This window comes from Tamandua tetradactyla, chromosome 6, assembly GCF_023851605.1.
Source record: "Tamandua tetradactyla isolate mTamTet1 chromosome 6, mTamTet1.pri, whole genome shotgun sequence".
Lineage (NCBI taxonomy): Eukaryota > Metazoa > Chordata > Mammalia > Pilosa > Myrmecophagidae > Tamandua > Tamandua tetradactyla.
In genome coordinates, this window is record NC_135332.1 from 143,836,056 (window position 1) to 143,860,014 (window position 23,959).

The 23,959-nt window shown below is 34.5% G+C and overlaps 1 protein-coding gene across 8 annotated transcripts in view; it reads left to right on the plus strand.

Moving 5' to 3' along the window:
• The window catches only part of VPS13B (vacuolar protein sorting 13 homolog B), a 1,000,970-nt gene that overhangs the window by 771,404 nt on the left and 205,607 nt on the right, over nucleotides 1-23,959 (plus strand). For 7 of the 8 annotated variants that reach the window (XM_077167321.1, XM_077167322.1, XM_077167317.1 and 4 more), the window contains one exon: nucleotides 12,970-13,377. In XM_077167321.1, the coding sequence (XP_077023436.1) occupies nucleotides 12,970-13,377 (408 nt within the window). The remainder of the gene's footprint in view (nucleotides 1-12,969; nucleotides 13,378-23,959) is intronic. The other variant, XM_077167318.1, reaches the window with a different exon arrangement.

The following is a 23,959-nucleotide window of genomic DNA, read 5'->3' on the forward strand; positions in this document are numbered from 1 at the left end:
GATCCCACCCACAACTGGGTGGGTCACATCTTCATGGAAACAACTTAATCAAAAAGATTCCACCTAGCAGTATTGAATCAGGATTAAAGAACATGGCTTTTCTTGGGGGTACACAATAGTTTTCAAACCAGCATAATGACTTTTCCCTCATATGCCATACTCATTCTCATCTCTGTGCTGTTTTTTTTTAACTTATTATGATGGAAAATTTCAGACATAGACAAAAATAGACTGAATTGTATAATTAACCTCCTGCCTAAATAGCCATCAATTTATGACCAATATTGTTTCTTATGTACCACTTCCCCATGTCCTGTATTATTTTGAAGTAAATCCCATGCATTATATTATTCAGCTATAGAATTTCAATACATATATATCTAAAAAAAATAAGGACTTTTAACTACATAACCATACCATTATCAAATCTAAAGGAAAAAAATTCCTCTGAAGATCATCAAATACCCAGCATTCAAATTTCTAATTTTCTCATAAATGTCATAATGTGCATGGGTATGGGGTATATGTAATTATATTTTTAAGTTTGTTTCCTTGTTTGAATTAGAAGCCAGATAAGGTCCACTCGTTGCTACAAGTTGATCTATCTTTCATATTTCTTTTATTCAGTAAAACTTACTGCAGTTTATATGTTGAAGAAACCAGATCATTTATTCTGTAGAGCTTACCACAGTTTGGATTTTGTCTGTTTCCCTGTCTTCTATATTTTCTGTATACAAATTGGTAGTTGGCTTGATCTGATTTAGGTTTATTTGTTTATTTTATAAGAGGTGTTGTGTTGTTTCATTAGGAAGCATATAATGTCTGGAAGTCTCTTTTATGAGATTTGCTGCTATTCTTTTCCTAAATTCATTGGAGATTGCAAAATAGTAATATTCTAATTCTGGCATTTCTTTTTCATGTATTAGCAGGAATACTTCTATAAAGAGAACCTTAACTTTCCTAGGCTGCCCAGGCAAATGAAATAGGTCAGGTTAAACAATGGGAATTTATTTACTTATTGTTTTGAGACTAAAAGGAAATCCAAATTAAAGTATCATCAAGGTGATGCTTTCTCCCCAAACACTTTGTCATACTACGGCTGGCTTCTAATGATTCTTGGTCCTTAACTTGTTACATGGCAATACAGTTGGCAGCCTCTCCTGGTCTCTCCCTTATCTTCCTAATGTCATTCGTTTGAGTTTCTTACTTCCTGTGGCTTTATCTGTCTGAATTTCATCCTATTTAAAAAGTAATAGGATTAAGACCCATCCTTATTGAGGTGGGCCACACCTTAACTGAAGTGCCCTTATCCAAAGGTCCTACTTACAATGGGCCTTTTAACCACAGGAATGAAATAAATTAAAGAATGTATTTTTCATGCAACTTCAAACGCCTCATTACCATCTTCTGTTTGGTTACTTAGTGGTATTGTTCATCCAAGAAAACCAGTAAATATTTGATTTCTTTTACTTTATTTATCCATTTTCAAAAATGAATTGGTTGTCTAGATCTTCCAATGGTGATTAGTTCTTGGTGTTTGGTATTATTCTGAATTCATTGTTTTTAATGATGCTCAGATTGTCTCATCAGTGGCAGTAGGGACCTTTGTAAATTGGCTTCTCTATGTTTTTAATCTTGCTATTCCCTGAGTCTGTAATCCTCATTTCCTTTTTCTTTGCCCACCCAAATTTTGTGCTGCCCTTAGATTTAGCCTAAACCCCATTTCCTCAAATAATGTTTTCTTTTTCATTTCAGTTTACACCAATCTCGGTCACTTTTTTTTTTTTTTTTTAATATAAGGAACCTGGGAATACCATTTTCTCTAAATTTGTCTCAAAACAGCATTTGGCTGTTTCCAAAAGTCAACCACAATTGAGAAGAGCCAAAAAGAAACCCTAGAAGGAACAGACATCCAAAAATTGCCAAAATTATTGAAGCAGTGGGATGTATGTTGTCTCTTCTAGTGATTTCTTAGAGGGGGAGAACCTCATTTAGATGAATTCAGTTGAATATATCCATTCTCAGAAAACAATAAAATTAACCTATAATTAGATCTTTTAGGTTATGATTTTTCAGGAGACAATGTAGTTAAAAAAAAAAATGTGAACACTTGACCATAAGAGTACGTGCACAATTAATGCTGCTGGCTGACCCAAGGCAGGGTCATGTGTTAGTTCCATCTATAAGCCTCCTTACCAGCACATGGGGCAGTATATACTCAGTTCCACACTGCATGCCATTGTTAATTGAAGTATTCATGTCTGCCACCACTAAGGTCTTTATACTTCACATCTTAAAGGAAAACACATCTCATTGTTGTGGGCAGCTTTCCAGCATTTCTTGCTCTTGCACTGTGAATACTCAGACTCCACTACCTTCAGCCATCATGAATACCTTGGAACATTCTAACAAAAATCTGAATTTGAATTGCTGAATAAGAAAGAAATATATACTGTGACTCAGAAATTTTTTAAAAATGTATTTGATTATTATTGATAAAGTAAAGCTTGATTACAGATGTTAGTTCTGTGTTTTGGAATTCACCTCATTAAGGTACGGAAAATATCGTAATTCTTGTGCCTGTACATAACCACCCATGCACTGACTGTGTTCTTAGTAAGTCTTGCTTGTCCAAAAAGCTTTGTCTCTTACAAATGGAATTCAAAAGGAAGAAACACTTAACAAAGAAGTTTTTCTTTCATAAATGTTACGATTTGGTTATAACAAGCCATACTGAATCCATTGGGTTTATGGTAATAGATTTCAAAATACATCATAAATGTAAGTAATATGATGACTAATGGGTCAAGTAAAGTTGGAACATTTTAAATGAGAAAATAGTTGGAACCATTTGCAGAAAACTTTTCCAGTTGATTTTTGGTCCCCCACAAGGTGTACATTAACATAAACTTAGGGAATCACCTCTGGGGTTAGAATTCCCTCTCTGATTTCATTATAATAAGATTCTTTTCCTCTCACTGTTAAGTCATCTCCTAGGGTGATAGGAGAATAAAATAAGTGTAATTTATTTGTATTTGTCTAATCTCCTTTTAACTCAATTGTCATTCCATCACTCTGTTTCCTGGTAGCTATTGAGAAAGTTTTAAAGGATAATTAAAATCTAATAATTGACAGGCATGGGTTTACTCAGTAACTTAAAGATACAGATTGTGTTCTGGGAATGGTGAGAAATTAGATCTGGCAGGAAACTAGATGACTCAGCTGGAAGATTCTGTATTACTGCATATCCCTAAAATCTAAACTTTGAAAATAATCAGTTCAGTAAGGATTATGAAAAAATTCTAAGCTCTTAAACATAAGAGTCTGTTAATAATTGGAATAAAATCCACATTAACAATCTATGACTGGTTCTTTATCCAGTCATATTTCCAGTTCTTCTAAATCATTTTTGTAAATAGCTGCCACTCTGTCTCTGTCAAATAAAACTTTTCTAGTCCATTTCCTTAAGTTTTTTTAATCAATTTTTTAAAAAGTATAAAGAATACCCAATAAAGTGTGTTGCTCTATTTTTATTTTTTATGTTAAAAATGCCAAACTTCCTTGTTGCATAATTCTTTCCATTTATAAAAATGATATTCCTGTCATTATGAGACTGAAAAAATTTGTAATGAAGGTACTAATTTTCTACCAGAGAAGTGCCTGGCTAATTCGAGAATGTAGAAGTCTAGAGACACTGGGTAGTAAAAATGGCAATACGAATTTGTTGAATTATCAGATATGACAATGATTTCATTATTTTAGTTTGAGAGATTCATACATGCTGAAGTATTTTATGCATCATTACAGGGTGCTGTTTCATTTGAGGTGCTTGTCATGTTAGTGCTTCCTTACTGCTTGTGGTGGCTCTGGTGTAGACCTGGTGCTTTTAAAAGAAATATCTAGTATAGCCTAATTTCAGCTCTGCTCTTTGAGCTCTTGGTCTTAAGTATTTTTAGACTTCCCCACATGGGTCTGCTTCAGCCTCTTTGTTTAACACCTGGAACAGGATGTATTACCCTGTTCCAGGTGTGGCTCACCCTGCAGGGACAATGTGGAGGAGGTATTTGGTGGCCCACTGGAGGGCACCATGCACAGATGTACTCTATATAAACAAACTTACAAAAAAACTTTGAAAGTTAAATTATTTAAACATTTTAGATATTAATTTATTTCTTTTTATGGTTTAATATAACTGTCTTGTGCTACACATAGCTCTAGTAGATTTTTGAATTTTCTGAAAACTTATCAGCTGCTACTCAGTGACTAAAAGACTGCATTTGTAATTCTAACGTGAAGATAATCCAAAGAATGGGGTTCTTTGGATGCATACAGGACAGTTTTGACATGACCCCTCCCAAGATAGAGTCTAATGACCAAGGTGTCCAAATAAATAAGAGGCCCTCCTCTAACAATCCACTAATCTGAGAAAGGGTCATCCAGAAACTGTCACCAGAAAAATTAGCATTAAAAATTTATTGTTCACAAATCACAAAACAAAATATATAGAAATTTAAACTTTCAAATTATGATTTATACTTCTGAAGTTAATAAAGTTTAAAACCACATCAAGGACAAAATAAAGGAAAGAGAACCCAGACACTGCTTCAGGTTTTCTTGCTCCTAAATTTTGTTCAGTCCTGGTTAATCATTATATATGAACTAATGAGCTAATAGAGATTCTTGACTCTTAGAAGATAGAGCAAGACAAGCAACTTTGATTCTGCCTTTGCCATCTCCATTTTGAGCTATTATACTTGTTCTGAATAAATATTGTGGGCTATGCCCTTATCTTGTTTGGGGAAATGTATCTTTCTTCTCTCCTGATTTCAAAGTATTTTTAATAAGTTATATTTGGTGGAATAAGGTCAATAATAGATTCACAGTTGAAATTCATTCATATAGTTAGATTTTTATTTAATACATCTTTCTGTTTCCGAATGATCACAATTGAACTCTAAATACAGGGATGTTATTTTAAAATTTATTTTATAATATGAGCAAAGTCATTTAAAAAATACATTAATTCTCATAATTAAACTACTTTGGATCTTGCCAAATTAACAAGATCAACTGACTCTAACCTGGGTATTAAATTAAGGCCCCCTAATTTCCATGTGCTACCACTTTTGTATTAGAAAGATCAGGGGTGATCCTTTGGCTTCTCAAAATATTTAGGAGTAGCATTCCCTCTTTCTCACCTTTTGCGAAGGGTCATCCGGATCTCAACATTAAAGGGCTGTGCACAAATGTTATACCACCTTGATGGAGGGGCCAGTAAGAGTGGTGAGTAAACCTGAAAAACTGACCCAGTTCAGAATTGTTTAACACTTATGCCTAAAGCGGGCTTCCCCTACATAGAAGAGCCATGGGCAAATTCAGGCTTCCAGCCTTTTGTGAAACACACATGAGAGTAAAAAATACTGAAATAAAATGAGCAAACTGTCCTGTCAACCATTTGACAAGTGAGACCATTGAAATAAATTATGTTTACCTTTTATGTTTTTTAATTAATATACAGTAAAATTGACCTTATTTTGGTGTATAATTCTATGAATTTTAGTAATATATTTGTGTAGCACTACTACAATCAGGATATAGAACAGTTCCATTGTCCAAAAAAACTCCTTCATGGTGCTGTTTTGTAGTTGCACATTCCCCAGTCTGAACCACTCCCCCCTGACAACCACTGTCTCCATCATTTTAGGGGTGATGTTATTGTTGTTTGCCTTTTTGAGAATGTCAATTAAATGGAGTCTTACAACATAAAACCTTTTTTGATTCACTTCTTTCACTCACATAGTGCCTTTGATATTCATCCCATGTTCTGGGATGTATCAATAGTTTGTTCTTTTTATATTGCTGAATTATATTCTATTATAGGGACATACCACAGTTTGTTTAACAGTTCACCATTGAAGGACATCTAAGTTATTTACAGTTTTGGTGATTATGAATACAGCTGCTTTAGACATTCATGTATAGGCTGTTGTGTGAACATAACTTTCATTCTTCTAAGGTAAATAACTAAATGTGGGATTGCTGGGTTATATGGTAAGTGTCTGTGTATAAGAAACTGCCAAAATGTTTTCCAGAGGTACCATACTATTTTGCATTCCCACAAGCAATATATGGGAGTTCTGGTAGCTCTACATCATCACCAATTTGTATTATCAATATTTTTTATTTTAATCATTCTAATAGGTATCTCATTGACACCTAAATTTTGTACTTCTCTAATGACTAATGGGGTTGAAAATTTGTATATGTGCTTATCTGCCATCCATATCCCCTTTGGTGAACCATCTGTTCATTTTGTCCATTTTTAAATTAGGCTGTTTTCTTTCTGTTGAGTTTTGATAGTTCTTTATATATTCTTTTTATTCTTTTATTAGCGGTGTAATTTGCAAATATATTCTTCCAGTGCATAGCTTGTCTTTTCATTCTCTTAGCACTACTTTTTTATAAAGCAAAAATTTTTCATTTTAATAATGTCTAATTTATAATTTTTTAATGAATCATAGTTTTGGTATTATGCATAAGTACTGTTTGCTTAACCCCAGGACTTGAAGATCTTCTTCTATGTTTTCTTCTTTAAAAATTTTATAATTTTACACTGTATATTTAGACACATGGTCCATCTGAGTTCATTTTTTTTTATAAGTCATTAAGTAGAGTTCAGTTTACAAGGTTTTTTTCTGCCTGTGGATGTCCATTTCTTCCCACACTGTTGAAAATCACAGTCCTTTCTCCATTGAATTGTTTTTGCACCATATTCAAGAATTATTTGGTCATTTTTGTTTTGACTCTACTTCTTGACTCTATTCTTTGACACTGATACATTCATTTATCTGTTCTCTGATACTATACTGTCTTGACATCTGTAACTTTATGGTAAGGTTTAGAATCAGTTATTGTGATTTCTTCCAATGTTATTTGTCTTTTTCAGAATTGTTTCAACTATTCAGGGTCCTTTGCCATCTGTATAAATTTTAGAATCAGCTCTCTTATCTATAATAAGTCCGGCTGAGATTTTTTTTGAAACTGTGTTAAACGTGTAGATCAGCTTGGGGAAAATTGACACTTTACTGTGTTGAGTGTTTCAATCTACAAATATGCTGTCTCTCATTTAGTTAGATCTTTTTTTTCTTTCAACAGTGTTTTGTAGTTTCAACATACAAATCCTGTACATGTTTTGTTCGATTCATACTTAAATGTTTCTTTTATTTGTAGCTATTGTAAATGGTATTTTTGTTTGCTTGTTTTTGATTTTGGAGTCTCAATGCACATTGCTTGTACATAGAAGCAATTAACTTGTAACCTACAGCCTTGCTCAATTTTCTTTTCAATTTTAGAAGTTTTTCTGTAGATTCCCTAGGAATTTCTACATGGGCAATCATATCATATGTGAAAGGCATTACTGTTTTATTTATTCTTTGCCAACCTATTATTTCAGTCTGCACTGCATAGGACTTCCAGTGTGATGTTAAATAGGAATAGTGAAAATGGACATTTTTTTCTATTCAGTCATTCATAATTAATTAAGCATGATGTTATATCTAGGGTTTTTTGTAGATGCTCTTTATCAGGTTTAATTAATGAACATTCAGTCATTCATAATTAATTAAGCATGATGTTATATCTAGGGTTTTTTGTAGATGCTCTTTATCAGGTTTAATTAATGAACATTCAGTCATTCATAATTAATTAAGCATGATGTTATATCTAGGGTTTTTTGTAGATGCTCTTTATCAGGTTAAGGAAGTTCCCTTCTATTCTTAGTTTGCTTCAGTTTTTATAATGAATAGATATTAATGTTTTTCACTTGCTTTTCTGCATCAATTTATAAGGTCATGTTTTTTTTCTTTAAACTGTTAATATCATTACATTAATTGATTTTCTAAAGCCTTTTAGTCCCAGGATAATCCTTGTTTGTTTATGGCATATTATTATTATTTTTATATATTGCTGGATTCAATTTGCTAATTTTTCCGATGATGTTTATGCCTCTGTTCTTAAGGAATACTGGTCTGTAGTTTTCTTTACTTCTACTGTCTCGTTTGGTGTTGGAATCAGAGTAACACTGGTGTAGTAATATGAATTGGCAAGTATTCTCTCCTTTTCTATTTTCTGGGGCATAGAAGAGGAAGAAAAAGAGTAAAAATGTGAGCTTTCCACACTCTTTCTGTATTAGGAGTTCCTTGAAGCCAGAAACAGAGGGTTTCTTCTAGTACCCTCTCTGTCCTCGCCTGATGCCCCCTTCTAGGTTTCAAACTGCCTTTGGTCAAGACTAGAAGCTAGTGGAGGAGAAAGGGAAAACTCACCACCTGTTGCTAGTATTTTGAATTCTGTCTTCTTCCCTAATCTGCCTGTTATTGTTTGCTTTTCAGATTCTGCAAAATGCTGCTCTGTGAAAGTTTCATAGCTGTATTCCATTCAGATTTTCTAGCTGTATTCAGTGGAGACAGAGATCCATCTTACCTGGAACACTGAGATAATTTTTAAAAAGAGAGAATTGGCAGTTAACAAAGAGAAAAGGAAGATTTCCTTCAACACTGTAGCTGGGCCACCTACATTCTTTCTTATGTGGCCCCCACCATCCTCAAAGTAGCAATGACATATTGAGCCTGTTTCAAGCCTAGAATCTCTCTGATTTTCCCTTCTGCCTTCCTCATCTGCCTTTGGAAGGGTTCACATGATTAGATCAGACCCACCCAGATAATCTCCATATTTTACATTCAACTGACCTAGTATTTTAATTACAAGCCCCAAATCCCTTTACAGTTGTACCTAGATTAGTGTTTGATTGAATAACCTAGGGACTGGAATTTGGGGGGTTGGGTGGTGACATCTTTAGAATTCTGTTAACCACAAACCACACTAGAATGTTCTGGAGTGCTATAGCATGATGGTACCAAACAGGTACTTCATACTGAGTTTAAAACTCAGTATTGAGTATTAAAGATAAAAAGACATTGATGACTCAAGCACTGCATTCAAAGACCTTCATGACTAGCGGGAGGTGAAGTCTCATAAAAAGATACTTGTATAGGGTATTATGGAATTCCAAAGAGGGGCACTTAGTCTAGCCTTAGAAAATACTGAGCAGTGTCCTGAGGGTTAGATGTTGGCCAGACAATGAAAGGGTATGTTAGACAAAAGGAATAACATGAGTAAAGGCTTACTTCTATGGAATAGCATAGGTTGGGGAAAGCAGGGTCTATAAACTCTGATATTTCTGGAGCTTCCAAGTATGAAGTAGGCAATGGTTGGATGAGGAAAGAAAAGGTCTTTTTACCATTCTAAGAAGCTTGATCTTTTATCCTGTAGGTAAGGAGGAGCCACTAAATAGTTTTAAGCAGGAGTGAGCCAATTAAGTTGGTATTTGATACAAATCATTTGGAAAACTGCTCTGTGGAGATGGATTACAAGGAATAGGTCTAGATCAACCATTAAGGAGACTTTACAATAGGTAGACAAGAGCAAAGGCATGGAGGAAAGACCAGGAAATGGTTAGGATGCTGGAGAGAAGGGGATAGATACAAACAATATTTTGGAAATAACATTACAAAACTAAATGATTGAGTGGATTGGGACCAGGGGAAAAGGGATTGAAAAAAGAAAGTAAAAAATATTTACTTCCTGCATTTCTGACTTAAACCATTTAATCAGTTATTATGGAGACATCAACTAATGCAGGAAATATAACTTTGAGAGGAGTTAGTGTATTGTTTTGGATGACTTGATTTGATGTGCCTGTGGGAATTCAGTAGAAAGGGCCAGCAGGCTTTTTTATTCATTCATTTATCCATTCATCATTCACTGGACAACCCTAGAAGCTCACAGTTCACTGGATTATGACAAATGCCTAAGCAAGTTATTAAAAAAAAAATACATAGATGCCTAATGATGGCCACTGCACAAGATATTCTGAAAGCAATGATGGGAGGCATCTCACTCAGCCTCAGGGGTCCAAAAGATTTTCTAGAAGAGTGACTTGAAAACTGAATCTCAAAGGATGTTAGGCAAGTAACCAGAGGTACAAAACAGTTTTTCTCTCTATCATCAGAGAGAGGGGAGGTAATATCAGGGTAGCAACCTGATATTAGGGTAGCAACCAGAAACTCTCATATTTACCATTCCAGGGACATTTTGTCAGGCTATACTCAGGGAAGGTGAATCTTTTAGTTTCAACAGTTGGTTTAGGTGTCTATTTGTGCAGCTGCCTTGGCAAGTGACTAAACTGTATGGCTACAAGATGAGGGCTTCCAACCCTAGTTTAAGTTTTCATCATCTGAATCTAGGCAAAAGCAGACATAGTATCAAGCCCCAAACATCTGAGTCTTTTTTACTGTTTTAGCTTTGGGTTTTTTTTCTGTTGTTGCTATCAACTGTAAAAGTTGTTCTCTTTTTCCATTTTGGTAAAAGGCGTGTATTATTTTCTGTGTGGTCACAGAATTTGGAAGCTTACATATAGAAATATGTTGGCAGAACAGGTAAAATGTATGAGTCATTTGAAACATCCAATTTTCCTAAAATATTTTCTCACCAGCTTCTTTTAATATCTCAAATCCTACAAGTCAAAAATAATTCCTTTCAACAAATAGTTCTAGTGTAACTGAATATTTACATGTAAAAGAATGAAATTTGACCCCTGTGTTACACTCTGTACAAAAATCAGTCCAAAGTAGATTGTAGAGCTAAATGTGTTAAAACTATAAAACTCTTAGAGGAAAACTTATGTGTAAATTTTATGGCCTTGAATTAGGCAATAGTTTCTTGGACATGACACCAAAAGCACAAGCCACAAAAGAAAGAATAGATAAATCGGGCTTCATAAAAATAAAAGATACATGTTGCTGCAGAAGATACCATTTTAAAAAGCAAAAAGACAACCCAAAGAATGTGAAAAATATTTGCTAATGATGTAACTGATAAGGGACTTATATACAGAATATATAAAGAACTCATAGAATTCATTCATGAAAAGAGAAATAACCCAATTTAAAAATGGGCTAAGGATTTGAATAGACATTTCTGCAAGAAGATATACTAAAACCCAATAGGCACAAGAAAAAGTTCAATCTCTTTAGTCATTAGGAAAATGCAAATCAAAACCACAATGAAATACTACTTCACACCTGCTAAAATAGCTATAATCAAATGTGACCCACCAATTCCACTAAGTCTGTATCCAAAGAGAATTCAAAACATGTTTTCACTTAGAAATTTGCACATGAATATTCATAGCAGCAATACTCATAATAGCCCCAACTCAAATGTCTATCAACTGATAAAATGGTTAAACAAAATGTACTATCTCCTACAATGGAATATTATTCACCTGTGAAAAGGAACGAAATGTTGATACATGCTACCACATGGAATAAACTTGAAAACATGCTATACGAAAGAAACCAGTCACAAAAGGCCACAGATAGTATGATTCCATTGATATGAAATGTCCAAAATAAGCAAATCTATAGATACAGAAATTAGATTAGTGGTTACCAGGAGTTGAAATGGGGGATTGGTAGGGAATAAATACTAACAGGTACATGATTTGTTTGGGGGGGGAGTGATGAAAATGTTCTAAATTTAGATTGTGATGATAGTTGCACAATCCTTTGAATATACTAAAAACAAATAAATTGTGTGTTTAACAGGTAAATTGTATTGGTATGTGAATAAAGATGTTAAAAAATAATTCCTTTAAAATAAGGGCTTTTTTCTGATTAAGAAAAATATCAGGGGTAGGGAATGTTTTAGGAGGGTATAGGGCGACGTAAATGTCTAGTCCTTTCCAGTGGACACCTAGCTGAAAGCAGGACTTTGAGACAGCTGATATCAGAGTTTTGCTAGGCCTGAGGAAGAAAACATCATGACCAAGCACAAGGAAAGGCACACTTAGAAGGGATGATATCTTGAAGGGGCCTGGGTAGCCAAGAGGAAACCCAAAGGTGCTAAATTCTGAGTAAGATGACCAGCTTCCTAACCCCCTTATAAAAGAAAAGTCTAAACTATTAACTCTTTCTCTTTGCTACTCCTGGCTTCATCTGGGATTATGTCTTCTATTACTTCCTCAGTCTCCAATTTAAAGAACACTTTTTTAGGTTCAATTAAGCTCAAACATTTATTGGCACTTAATATAAGGTAGGCACACTATGCTAGGTAGCAGTTTATAAAGAATGGACATGCTATGCCTTCATGATGTTTATAGTCTTATGTCTTATTAATAATAAAAGCATGATAAAGAAAGTGCTGCGAGGTGAAATAAGAAGGTAAAAACAGAAATAATAAGGCTAATTTTTAAAAATTGTCAGATGACTAAGAGACAAATAAGGACAACATCTGGTATGTGATACATATTAAATGGACTATGGGTTCAAGAAATCTCAGTCCACCTAAGTTACCTTGGGTAATGTATTGGAGCATTCATCAATTCAGAATGTAGAGTACTCGGCAGGGACCCTTGGTTTCCAGCAGGTCACAACGGGAAACAAATATTTTCTGCATATATTTGATAAGACAGTTTAGCTGGGCTACTTCAGTCAGTTAAACATTTATTAAACACCAGCCTATAGGACAGGTATTGTGCTGGGTGCTAAGGGGATTCCTTTTTCTTTGGAAGAAAGGATGCCAGTTTTAGCTAAGTGGCAAGCTGAAAAGCCTGCTTCATTTTGCCTTGGCGTAGGAATAGATGGCCTTGTCCATTTGTGGCCCTCACTGTGTCAGGACCAGTCATATGGATTGCGTCAGAAATGTAGGCATGTAGGGAAGCCAGGAAAAATGATCCTTTGAATACATAGAAAAAATTACTAGGCAGTAAATAAAAGAAACTTAACATTCTGGCATCCTAATGAGTGCACAGTATAGGTCTTGGGCTACTTAAGTAGGAGCTTGACAGGGAAGTAAAGGCTTATATTGGACAAGAGAGCTTCAATAATTTTCACCTCTTTTTCATTTCTGTAGCAGACATCAACTTGGATATAGCAAAGCCTTTGAAAGCAAACATGAGTCTTACCAAACTGGATCAGATAAACCATTTTCTAAAGAAACTAAAAAGGGCACATGGCTTTACGCACAGCAGAGAGACTTCAGCACAGTCAGACATCATGCTGAATAAGGATGAGCTTCTAGCCTCTAAATATTATCTTGGAAAGTTGTCTAAACCAGAAGTTGATGGTGATGAAGGGCACAAGATTTCAGTTCAAGAAAATATATGGAGAGCTGTTTCCTGCTTTCAAAGAATTTCTGTCCACACTACTCAGATTGTTGTCTCCCTGGAAACTATCCCCCATCCAAATAAACCATGCCTGTTAGCATCTTTATCAAACCTTAATGGAAGCCTCAGTGTAAAAGCGGCACAAAAAGTACCTGGTAAGTAAGTTATACAGAGACTGAAAGGGAATGGAGGTGGGGGATTTTGTAATGTGACTTGTTAACATATGAAAATGCATAATTTTGAATGTTTATTTCATGAAGAGGTTAAAAATTTTATAGGCAGTTAGGGCTGGGATCTGATTTGTAACCTTATTTTTGGGAAAATTTTATAACAGATCCTTTGAGCCTAGGTATTTTAATCCACTGAACTAAACTGTTCCTGTCCACATCTTGAAGGCATGTTCCTACAGCTGTCTTTAAAAACTGTTAATTCCTAAATTTTATTTTGAATATCTGTAGTGGAACAACAGAAAGTATCAACTTTTCTGAATCATCAGAGCAATGATTCTCAAAAAGTATGTTCTCAGAACAAGCAACGTCAGTATCACCTGGGAACTTGTTAGAAATGCCCGTTTTCAGACACCCACTGCGCCCCCAGACCTGCTGAATCAGAAACTGTGGGCATGGAGCCCAGCAATCTGTGGTTCAGCAGTCCTCGCAGGTGATTCTGATGTACTGCATTAAGTAACTGGTAATTTATTTTAAAAAGAAAAAGTGTTGTGGTAGCAGGTGTGCCACACAACGTGTAATAGAAGCCAAAGTTCAGCGTTGCCAGGATAATACCATTGAGGGTTATCTGGAAGCAGCACCTAGCAAGGAAAAGCTGCTGCTGTGAACCTGTGCTTCTATGCCTATCCTAGCAAAGAGAGGCGTGGACCCTGCAATCAGAATGTCAGTGATGGGCTCAGAGGTAAGTAATAGCTTGCAATAACATCTACATTTTCTTCTTCTGTTACCGCTACTTAGTTATGTGCTTTTTCACACTGAATTGAAAAGGATGAGTAGAAGGAACTTGAGAAGACGGAAAAGAAAAGGCAAGGCACAGGTGAAAAATAAGTTTCAATCACAGAAACTGCTGCTGTATAAAGTTCAGGGCACAGTGCCAGAAACTTTACTCTGAAAATAAAAGCAATAAAAGGGAAACATTTTTACACTTTAATTTGCAGGAAGGAGTTCAGGTGGGGTGGGGTGGGGGTGGGGGGGTAGCATAGGGAATAAAGTATATGCAACTTATGCTAAATGCAGCTTAGTTGCTTATCTAAAAGTAATTACATGGTAACCAGAGACTGACTGCAACTTAGTTCTATACAGCAGATTGGACACAGCAATTTGAGAGATAAAAAAAAATTATGGTTGAGAAGTATAAATTTTAAGCCAAAAAATAGATTATTTCTCACGAGAAATATTTGCAACCAAGCCAGCTAAAAGCACTATATTTTTTTATTGTCTTAAAACTTAGAAATGAAAAATGTTTGGTTCACAGAACATGAAAGACTATGAAATACTAGAACTACAATTTCTGATTTATCCACATATAAATTGTAATCTAGGCAACACCAAGCCCATTCCCATGCCTTTTCAATATACCTTAATCATAGCAGGGAAAGGTTAGGATTCAGAGTGAAAGCATTAAATCGATTATACTAATTCTAGATTCTTTTCTTTTTTCCTCATTTCTTTTTTATTTATTTGCTACTCATATTTTACCCTTTCTAAATGGTGTCTATCCTGGGTATATGACACTAAATATAATTGAAATTCTTCTCTCACTGTTCTGTACAAATTTGTAGACTCATTCTGTTTTTGTAACTTGTTTTTATCCCCTTGATACTAAAAGTAAAACTACATACCCCATACTCCTTTTATAATTATGTTCTTGAATATAGTTAAAACAGAAATAGAAACTACAGTTTTGACTAAGAAATACCACTCTGTGTAGTGTCCAGCAAACATTCCAAAATAGTTATTTGTGTCAGCAAATCAAATCACAATAGGGATTAGTCATCCAATAGGAAGAATTTTGTTATGCGACTAGACAAGCAACAAAACCATTTTTCTACACTTCTGTTTTTGTAATGGCATGCTCAGACATTTTAAGAAGATGATCAAGTCAGCAAAATAAAAATAAATTATAATTAAATGAAGTAAGGTTGTGCTAAGTTCTGGTGTTGATTAAAGCTGATTTCTAGGAATATTGTGCTTGAAAGATCTCCGCATATTTTTCAAAAAATTTTTATACAAGCAAAACCTTTTAAAAATAAAATATATTTGAAGCTTTAAACATTTGGTTCATTTCATAATTATTTTTAAAATTCATGCTTTGTAATCTGGATTAAATATATGCAAATGTAATTCAAGGTAGATTGTTGAACAATGGTAAAACGATTTCCCTGCTCCCCTTTACCCTGCCCCCAAAAATCCTACAGATGGACACAGTTCTTTTTGTATTTAAGAGATATAGTTGTACACTTAACCAAAAATCTTTTATAGTGCATCTTTGAGCTCAGTGGAGTTAATATCAGATTTTTCTAGTTTGAATCTAATACAGAAATACTTAACTGTGTCTTTGATTTTATAGTTTACATAACTATTGTGATCATCTGCAGCCGCTGCACTTTTCAAATTATTTGCTGAACCAAATTGAGCACAATGACAAAAGTAGTCATCTCAGATGTACTATTAAACAGAGAAAAAAGCAGCATTGCATTGGTACAGTATAGCCATCTGCTGTACAGATGTTATTGTATAGAATGACTTAAGATAGAATAATTGTAGAAAATTTTCATTAAAACCTCAACAATTTACACTTGTTTATGCGAATCTGCATAACTTCCCAATGAGACAACACACTTGGGGTTTCTTTGGTTCTCACTCACTTTCTCTTTGATCCTTTTTGATGTGCTGACTTTAATAAACACAGTCAAAAACACTGTGCAAAAACATCATGGAAAAAACTACAAAGGAACAATTATAGCAGCAGAAACTACTCTAATCCCTAACTTACGCAAGCTATTTTTAGTGAAATTTTTTTTTTTACACTCTTTATGTGACAATGTTATATAAACAGGGTAAAACAGTCCTTTCCAGATGAGTTTTAATTTATGGGCTGAAATAGATTTGTAATGCTAGAGGAATTTTATGTGCTAAGTAATATTTAGAGGAACACAATTGGGAATGTATTATAGGCATATTTCCCTCAAAAAATATTTTGTTTCCCTAATGATTTTATTTTTCATCATCTAAGTTGGCATAAGCTTGTGGAAAGTTTATGGGAAAAGGGAATAATTAAAGTGTGATAGGAGAAAGTTAATTTTCTTCTCAAGAAATTGTTGATAAATTTAAATAGTCGGAAATGCCTCTGTGTTCATTTAATTTGGTTTTAGTTTTTAAAACTAAATATTTACAAATTACTCCCAAAAGTGGTTAAAAAATTCCTACTTTCATCATTTTAAGCACACTGAAATGGTTAAATATTTCCCTTTTCAAAAAATCCACCAGTTCTCCTTATCCTCCAGTACTATTTTGTGACCCTAAACTATGAGAGTATCAAGGGACTTTGATTTTTTTTTTTAATTCTTACTCTGCAGATGCTAGTGTTGCAGTGACTTATAATAACCTAACTCTTTTTTCTGCTAGAATACTTATGTTCTCCCATGTGTCTTTGGTTAAATGGACTTAAAGTTCTGATTTTAGAAGACGTAATAGTTATATTTTTGAAGTTGGTGTATAATACTGAGGAAAATCCTATGGTTGTGTTATCAATAACAAAATCAATCTCATTTAGAAGTTGTCTTATTTTCTAAAATATTTTAAAGTAGATAATATTTCTTTTGCTACTTATTAAATCCAATTCATAATATAGTATGTTCTTTTTTTAAACAACCCTCACGCACACACAGTCCCTTTTGCAGTTTGAAGTATTTCATTTTGGAGAAACTGTAAGTATATAGTTATAAATTCCAAACTGGAAGTGTAGCACTTTCTAGAGGCAGGGTGGGGAGGGCTGCAGACTTTAGCTCCCCTTGTCAGAGTAAATTATGGCTCTATTAGGGCTGTCCTCCTTAAATTTTGGCAAACCCTGGTACACAAATGAGAGCTGTGAAGTAGCTGTACTTTGGGCTACCTTGCTCATTTATAGGGATATTTACATGGGCAACTTCCATTTAGTTAAGTAAAAGGAAAAATAGGATATGAACAACTTAGATGGCACAAAATGTTGAGAAGAGCCTAAGTGAAGCCATCTTGGCTAGCATTTAAGTTAGAACTGGGAAAATGTTGGAAGGAACCCATGTCCATAGGGTACTTTTTATCAAGGCAGAAAGTAGTTAGTTGAACTCCTTCTAGTCAAAGAGCAGTGGTTTAAATAACTTTCACTACACCAACCTCTATTGTCCAGATGTACTTATCTTTGTGTATAAACAAAAAAAAAAGTTAAGAGAGAAAAGCATAGCCACATTATTTTCCATGTATACAAATGCCTATTCTCATGTTCACTGAATTCAGGATCAATAAAATGTAAGGAACCTAAAGTTATTTTTCAGGTATTGAAAAATGTAACTGGGTCATTAATTGATGCAAAGCAGAACTCCAGGTTTTCATTCCATAGTTAACTAGATCTCCTGAGGAAAATCTCGCAAGGCATTGTCATAGGCTTTGGATGATACAGAGATGCAGATTACCCTAAGGGGAAATAAACCATTAAATTAGATATGACTACCTAAAATAATACGTAGCAATAACAAGCCATTTACAGCGCCCCAAAGACTGTTACTTTAAGAAAGAAATAGCATCTCTTTCTTTCCAAAGCCTGAACAATAGGAAATGAATTCTTTGATGGTAAAAGCCAGAGGACAAATAACTTTTAAACAGCCATTGAGGAATGAAGTGGCAGTGCAGCTTATAGACAGCTATACACACCACTAACAAACCTTAATGAATATTGGGTGTAGGCATCAGGGTCTTGTCATTTTTGACACTGTGTCCCAAGTAGCTTAAACCTAACACTCAAAGAAAGGTGGAGACCTCATTGGATCTGTAACATCTGGAATTTTATTTGTCATTTTGGCATACCCTGCAAGCGCAAAAGAAAGAGTAAAAGGGGATTATCTTGACAATGAAATGAGTTACTGAATCTTGTGATAATGAAAAGCAGAAGAATTCTAATGCCTTTCTATAGTCCCTGAGGTAGAGGTGTGTTTATAGTTTTGCAGAAGTAAAATGTAGGCGGGCAGAACAGATGGCCTAGATTCGGTGAAACCCGACACCCCCTCATCCCAGGACTGAGTAGTACCACTATTAATTCTGGTCAGCTTCCCTCCTATTACTTTATAACAAAGGTCAAAGTTGCTACTGATCAACTGGCATGTCTATATTTTTACCCTTAAATTACCTGTAAATTACAGATTTTTTTCAAGACAGTGATATTTATCTGTGTATAGTGTGGGACTCTTTCAGGCATTCAAAAAAAGCAGAATAGGAAATTCTGAAAATTAGTTGAGAAATGAATAGAACATGTAAAATTCTTAAAACATTCTTCAAAATAATACCCTCTTTATCTAATGTGGGAAATACTGTTTATTATAAATATATATATATATATATATATATATATATATATATATATATATATATATATATATATATAAATGCATGAGATAGTATGTATCCTGTCCTCCTCATAGAAATCATATGCAGTGGGGAAGTCCTACTATACAAATTGTATTCTCCTTGCCATGATTGTTATCACAATATATGAGAAGATAGCATTTTGGACTGTAAAAGGCAATATTTATACCACTACCTTGGAAATTATCCTTTTCACAGCCTCAAACAAGAGATAAAAAAATAAGGATGTTTGGTAATTTAAAAAACACCAATAGATATATGCCACTTAGATATATGTAAACAGTAACATTTCTATGTTTAACCAACTTATGTTAATGCATTTTCTACATCTTTTATTTGAGATTCTTAAATTTTTTTCTGTGATAAAGGTCTTGTGCCTTTCTTAAAAGTCCATTATATGATTATTGTTTTTTCATGCACTTTTTTTTTTGTTTTGCTTTAGTGCTGTGTGGTTACTGTAGCTCTTTTGGATTCTAAGGGGAAGCCTTTAAAATATACAGAATAGTAACTTCATAAATACAGATAATAACCACTGAGCTGAATTTCTGATATATTAATTTCAAGACTGCACAAAAAATAAAAATTATCTAATAAATAGCAAACTTAGGATATCAGAAAGATCTCATATTGCTGTGATGTAGTGAACATAATGTACCTGCCCAGCCTTTCGTAGAGGGAGATGAGCTCATTTCAGAGAGATAACCATCTCTGACTTTTCTTCTGATTCATCACTGACCTGAACTCCATTTGAACCTTGTTAGACAAAAAACAAGAAGAATTCCTGGCCCAAACTATAAAATATAATTAAGCCCTTTTGAAATGATGTGTAAAAGAACATTGCTGTACCCCCACTTCTAACCACTACCACCACCACAACCAATAAAGTTAAATCAAGCACTGCCTGTAATGGATTAAAATAATAAATGTTCCTGGATTTCAGTGTTTGAAGTACTTGAAGAAAACAGGCTTCCAGCAGCCCGGGTAGCTGAATACAGGAAAGACATTTATTAACAACAAGTTCAAGGATTTGGCCTGTTTAAAATCATTACTTTCTGTTTACCGTGTGTTACACATCTCTTGTATTTTTACACAGTCCACATGTGTCCACATGCAATAATGAAAAGGGTTTTTTTTTTTCAACAAAAGAACTGTTAATTGTGTAAATATGGTTCTCTTGGGTAGTATGAAGTCTTCATAAGACTCTGTTCCCTTCTAATGAGAAATCCAGTACAGTTATTATGCTTTTCCAAGTAAACTCACCTTCAAAAATCATGTCCCTAGCTAAATTATTCTATTCCTGGCTATTGTTTTTAGTTACCAAATTCAATCTAGAATGTTGGCTAAAAAACCGTTGGCCTCGGGAGACCTTGTGTGTGCTATGTATGTGCAAGAGAAAAAATAATCAGTTTTTTATTTCTTCTCCTTGTTTTAACAGAGGTATGGTAAAGAACCATTTTCTAGATTTAGATATGTTTGGGAAAAAATGGAACAACGAATAAAAATTTCACATGTACACAAATTAAAACAGAGTGTTCCTTGGACAGGAGGAAAAGAGCCTTTGAGACAACAAAAATGTTATCAATTAACATGAAGATATCTTATAATCACTGTGCAAAATGTTATTGGAGAAGAAAGTTTCAAGCCCTAGTAATTATTTCTTAATAGCCTCTCCTCTGTACCCTTAGTATAAGGTAAAATGGACAGGTATTATTTGAGCTCCCAGCCCTGGAGATGAGAAGAGAAGGTTATAAAAAAAATTTCTGGGCGGGCCGCGGTGGCTCAGCGGGCAAAGTGCTTGCCTGCTATGCCGGAGGACCTCGGTTCGATTCCCGGCCCCAGCCCATGTAACAAAAACGGAGAAACAGAATACAATAAAACAAGAAAATGTTTAAAAATGTTTCCCTTTCTTCCTTCCTTCCTTCCTTCTATCCTTCCTTCCTTCTCTCTGTCTTTCCTTTAAAAAAAAAAAAAAAAAAAAAAAAAAAAATTTCTATCCCCCACTCCACTGAATGTGTGACAATTTTGCCTGTGGTCTGACAGCACATTGCCTTCTCAGCCAGTGGAGTATTTACTAGGAAAGTTTCTGGAAAAAGTAAACCTGTCAGTGATGAGAGACGGAAGATACACCTTATATGTTCTTTTGCTTCTCAGCTAGGACTTCAGACCTGGTGGCCATGTTGGCCCACATATTGAGGCCATGCAAGAGAGCTAAGGAAAAAGGGTTTATTCTCAACCTTGCTGCCAGATGGAAAAATGAAATTACTAAGAGTTAACTAAAAGTGGCAGTTTTTATAAGGTACCATGTTATTGGAAGGAGCAGACAGATAGAATTTGTATCCCAGCCTGTCACTTAGTGGCAGTTGATTGTGGCAAAAGTTACAGCTTATCTACAAAGTCGGGACCAAAAATGCCCACTTCACAGGGCTGTTGAGACGATAAGGTATGCAGGGTACCCTACCCATTGCTTGCACAAGTTAAGTGCTCCATCTCTGTCTTCCAACTCAGTCATACCCATGGGAATGCTAAGATCATAGATCATTAAATTTTAGAGCTTAAAGTTATCTTAAAAAACACCTTTTACTTTCTTAAGACTTTTTTTTTATCCTTTCCTCCCATAGACTTCATGGCCCAGACATAACTGCATTTAAGATTAGATAGCTAGCCTGACTATACCAACTTAATATGATTGTAATAAAAAATAAAAACTTTTTAAGTATCATTGAAAGCCCTGTCTCAGATAAATTCATGATTTTTTTGTTTTGAAATATGAAAAATACCTCATGGACAACCATTACTATGTGGAACCCCCTAATTGTCAGAGTTGAGGCCCGCTGTGCTGGTCTTCCTCATTGAGTTAATGCTGGAGAGGTTGTTGAGTGATTTGCGTAGGATACTCTGAGGTAGAGTGGGGATTGTAACACATCTCCTGACTTTGATCTTTCTATTATACAAGCTTTAAAAAGCTTAGATTATGTAGATCAAAACCAGTTTCTAAACTGATGCAGAAAATACTTAGCAAGTCATTTACTTTCATTGTTCTTTATGTAAATTTATACCAGCTCTTCAATCTATGGATTAACTTAAAGAATTGATGCAGCAGTCCTCCTCTTATAGTTAACTAGTTACCGTATTCATCTAAGAAACTTTTTGAGTATATATTTACTGTTTTCTTTCCTCTGTAAGAAGGTTGTCATATACTTTCCAGTATGCACAGTCAGATCTGCCAATCTGATTTTTAAAAACCATATAGCCATATGAGCCAATCAAGTTTTTTTCTTTATTAGAGAAGTTGAAGGTTTATAGAGCAATCATACATAAAATATGGGATTCCCATATACCACCTCACCACCAGCACCTTGCAATGGTGTGAAACATTTGTTACATTTTAATAATTGTACTATTAGTTAAAGTCCATGGTTTAACCAAGAGTTTACTGTGTATTGTAGTTCCATGAGTTTTTTATTTTTTATTTTTTATTCTGTTACTATATATGCAATCTAATATTTCACCTTTTAATCACATTCAGTATATATATTTCAGTATTGTTAATTGTGTTCTGAATGTTGTGCTACTATCACCACCATCCATTACAAAAACATTTCCATCCTTCCACATAGGAAGCCTGTACATTTTAAGCCTTAATTTCCCATTCTCTATCCTGACCCTACCTCCTGAATAATATTATGTTGTAGTATAAACCACATTTTATTTATCCATTCATCAGTTTGATGGACACTTGAGTTGCTTCCATCTTTGAGCAATTGTGAATAATGCCACTATGAGCATTGGTGTGCAAATATGTATTCAAGTCATTCCTTTCAATTCTTTTCGATATATACCTAGTAGTGAGATTGTGGGTCACATGGTAATTCTATATTTAGCTTTCTGAGGAATTGCCAAACTGTTTCACAGTAGCTGCGCCATTTTACATTCCCACCAGCAATGAATGTGTGTTTCTTTCTCCACATCCTCTCCAACACTTATTCCCCCCTCCCCTTTTTTTTAAATAGCAGCCATTCTGATAGATGTGTAATGATATCTCATTTTGGTTTTTATTTGAATTTCCCTGGTGGCTAATGATGTTGGGCATCTTTTCATGTGCTTTCTGGCCATTTGTATATCTTCTTTGGAGAGATGGTTGTTCAAGAGGTCAGTTCAAGTCTTTAGATATTCTGGATATTAATACTTTATCAGATGTGAGGTTTCCAAACATTTTCTCCCATTTTGTAGGTTGTTGTTTTACTTTCATGATAAAGTCTTTTGAGGAGCAAAAGTTTTTAATTTTGGTGGTCTAATTTATCTATTTTTTCTTTTGTTGCTGTGCCTTGGATATAAAGTCTTAGAAACTATTGCCTAACACAAGGTCAAGAAGATTCATCCTTACATTTTCCTCTAGAAGTTTGATTTTTCTAGCTCCTATATAAAGGTCTTTGAACCATTTTGAGTTGATTTTTGTATATAATGTGAGGTTGGTGTCCTCCCTTTTATTATTGCAAATGATAAAAATTATTGCCAGTTATTTTATAAGAATAAAGCATCATTTATCGAAGAGACTGTTCTTTCCCAGTTGAGTGGTCTTTGCCACCTTATCAAATATCAGTTGGCCATAAATGTGAAGGTTGTCCTAGCTCTCAATTTGATTTCATTGTTCTAAATGTCTGTCCTTATTCCAGTACCATACAATTTTAACTACTGTGACTCTGTAGTAAGTTGTAAGGTCAGGATATGTGAGTCCTCCAACTTCATTATTCTTTTTCAAGATGACTTTAGCTCTTTGTGATCCCTTACCCTTCATTTAAATTTGATGTTTGAGGAGGGGTGTGAGGGTAATTCAGTGGTAGAACTCTTGCTTACCATGTGGGAGATCCAGGTTCGATTTCCAGCCCATGCACTTCCAAAAGCAGACAAACAAAAGAAACCAACAAAAAATTCAACAAATGATGCTGCAGTAAGGAGATACTCACATGGAAAAAGAATGAAATGTGACCCCACCATACAGCATACAAAGAAAAAAAATTTTTTGGATAACTGAAGCTTTTCCATTTCTACAAAGAGAGTTGTTGAAATTTTGATTGGGATTGCAGTGAATCTATAAATTGCTTTGAATAGGATT